This window comes from Mus pahari, chromosome 21, assembly GCF_900095145.1.
Source record: "Mus pahari chromosome 21, PAHARI_EIJ_v1.1, whole genome shotgun sequence".
NCBI classification, from domain to species: Eukaryota; Metazoa; Chordata; class Mammalia; order Rodentia; family Muridae; genus Mus; species Mus pahari.
Window position 1 is genome coordinate 16,425,205 of NC_034610.1, and position 3,041 is coordinate 16,428,245.

Genomic DNA, 3,041 nt, shown 5'->3' on the forward strand with positions numbered 1-3,041 from the left:
TTTTTTTTTTTACAATTCCATGGCCTTTTTGGTATTGTCTTCCTGTAATTCTTTAAGGGATTTTTGTGTTTCCTCTTTAAGGACTTCTACCTGTTTAGCAGTGTTTTCCTGAAATTCTTTAAGGACTTCTACCTCTTTAGCAGTGTTCTCTTGAATTTCTTTAAGTGAGTTATTAAGGTCCTTCTTAACGTCCTCTACCAGCATCATGAGATATGATTTTAAATCCTAGTCTTGCTTCTCGGGTATGTTGGGATATCCAGGACTGGCTGAGTTGGGGGAGCTGGATTCTGATGATGATGTGTGGTCTTGGTTTCTTTTAGTAAGATTCTTACATTTGCCTTTCGCAATCTGGTAATCTCTGGAGTTAGTTGTTATAGTTGTCTCTTGTTGGAGCTTGTTCCTCCTGTGATTCTGTTAGCCTCTGTCAGCAGTACTGGGAGTACAGCTCTCTCCTGAGTCTCAGTGGTCAGAGTACTCTCTGCAGGCAAGCTCTCCTCTTGCAGGGAAGGTGCACAGAGGTCTGACTTTCAAACCTGCCTCATGGCTGAAGATGTAGGTGCAAAAGGGGCCTGTCCCAGAAGATATGTTAGCTCTGCAGTCTGCTCACTCAACTGCACAGACTAGTCTCCAAGGGATCCAGGACACAAGTTGGCTCTCTCACCTGCTCTGGAGGACAGAGTCCACCCAGGTGGTCACCTCTCCTCTAGCAGGGAAGGTGCCTGGTTAAAAGGAGACCGAAACGGGGTCTGTCCCAGAAGCTCTGTTGCTTCTGCAGTCAGTACTCTCACCAGGGAAGATTGGTTCTTGAGAGACTCGGGACACAAGCCCTCCCAGGCGGGGAAGGTGCCCGGATGGCTGGAGTCCGAAATGGGATCTATCCCAGAAACTGTATGTCTTTCCGAGATGTTGTGTTGCTTCTGCAGTTCAGACTCTCACAAGTGCAGACTGCTTCCTGGGCGACCCCTGGAACAAGATGGCTCCCTCCCCTACTCAGGCACTGAGAGCACTCTTGGGGACACCTCTCCTCTGAAGGGGAAGGTGCCCATATGTCTGGAGCCCACAACTGGGTCCAGAGTCTGTCCCAGAAGCTGTGTGGCTTATGCAGTCAGGAGTCTCACAGGCTCAGACTGTTTCCTGAGTGACTCAGGACACTAGATGGGTCTCTCACCTGCTGTGGCAGACAAAGCCCTCCCAGGATGTCACCTCTTCTCTGGCAGGGAAGGTACCTGGATGTCTGCAGCCCACAACGGGGGTCCAGGGTCTGTCCCAGAAGCTGTGTGGCTTCTCACAAAACTCAATTCTTATGTCCTTAATCATACACCACTTCATTTGGTGATACAAAAATAATATGTGTTCCTCCCTTAATAATAATGTTGTAGTTATATTACTATATTTTACATGGATTTGTGTTTAACTCCTCGAGTTAAATGTATGCCATATGACTATTGGCTACTTGTGAGGATGAGATCATTGCTTTCTTTCAAACATAAGTCACCCCCTTACAGATATTGTTGTGCATCTCCTGTTAATGAGACAGTGCTAGTTTTTTACACATTTCACAAGGTATGAACTTAGAGATATCTGATTGCTTTGTGGCCCCCTACAATCACTTTTATGTGTAGAAAGTATGCCAAAGTGGTAGATGCCCTACATGTTGAATATATCTTATGGATTCATTTAGGATAGAGAATGGTGACTGTGTCTCCAGCTTCACCTTGCAATGGAGGATCCTCAGTTTGAGAACAAGAACTGACAGCATGGAAGCAAGTGAGTTGTCTATAGGAATGATTTTCACCTCTCTGACTATAATTGGAATTCTAGGGAATTTCACTCTTCTATACCACTACATGTATATTTACATAACAAGGTACAGGATAAGGTCTACAGACTGGATTCTGATTCACTTGATTGTCGCCAATATCTTAACTCTACTGTGTAAAGGAGTGCCCCAGACAATATACTCATTTGGGTTTAAAGATTTTCTCGATGATATTGGGTGCAAATTGGTTTCTTCTTTTCACAGAGTAGGAAGGGGTGCAGGTATTGGCAGCACCTCATTTCTTAGTGTGTTTCAGGCCATCATCATCAGACCCAGGAACTCCAGGGATTCAGAACTTAAAGTAAGAACACATGAGTGCATTTGTTGCTCTGTGTACCTCAACTGGGTAATTTATTTACTTATAAGCAGCATTAATCTTGTGCACATGAGGGCAAAACATGGTAATGAAAGCACAGCAAACCTGAAATCTTTCATGTACTGTTATTCTGTACGTCATGATCCAACCAGTGACATCCTTTATACAACATTACTGTCAGGTCCTGAAGTGCTTTTGCTGGGGCTCATGCTATGGGCCAGTGGCTCCATGGTTCTCACACTGTACATGCACAAGCAGATGATGCAATACATGTCCAGGTCCAGTCTTTCTTCTAGATACTCCCCTGTGTCCAGAGCCACTAAAACCATCCTTCTCCTGGTCTGTACTTTTGTCTCCTTCTACACAATTTCTTGCCTTTGTCAATCCTTTGGAGCTCTCCTGTATAATCCCAGCTGGTTTGTGGTGAATATAACCGCAATGTCCTCTCTGCTTTTCCCCGCTCTTTGTCCCTTTCTTCTCATGAGCCAAGACTCTCGGATATCCAGTTACTTGAAAAGGAATAGACATTTCCCCTAAGCCTCTGACCAGAACAGATTTGAGAGATCCTGGACAGATTTGATAGTTATTCAGTGATTCTGACAGAACTGTAAGCACAATTGCAGTAATATCATGGCATTGTGGAGGCTTCTGCAGGTAGGCATGATATCACTGTGCATGCAGGTGAATGTATTCACACAAATACACACACACATGCTTACTCACACATACATACATACACACACACACACACACAGAGAGAGAGAGAGAGAGAGAGAGAGAGACAAAAATGCAATTTGTGATACCTTTTGTGTGCAAGTGTAACTCAAATTAGGAAGACAAAAGAAAAGCTAGGTACATTTTAGGTTTCATGTCCAGTATGACTTTTGTGTTGTGCTGTCTGGTTTT

General features: G+C 44.2%; 1 protein-coding gene across 1 annotated transcript; it reads left to right on the forward strand.

Moving 5' to 3' along the window:
- Positions 1-1,585: 1,585 nt before the first annotated feature.
- On the forward strand, positions 1,586-2,692 carry LOC110338427 (vomeronasal type-1 receptor 4-like). The gene has a single exon (XM_021221794.1). The coding sequence runs from the start codon at positions 1,668-1,670 to the stop codon at positions 2,670-2,672; it is 1,005 nt and encodes a 334-aa protein (XP_021077453.1). The 5' UTR covers positions 1,586-1,667; the 3' UTR covers positions 2,673-2,692.
- Positions 2,693-3,041: the final 349 nt, after the last annotated feature.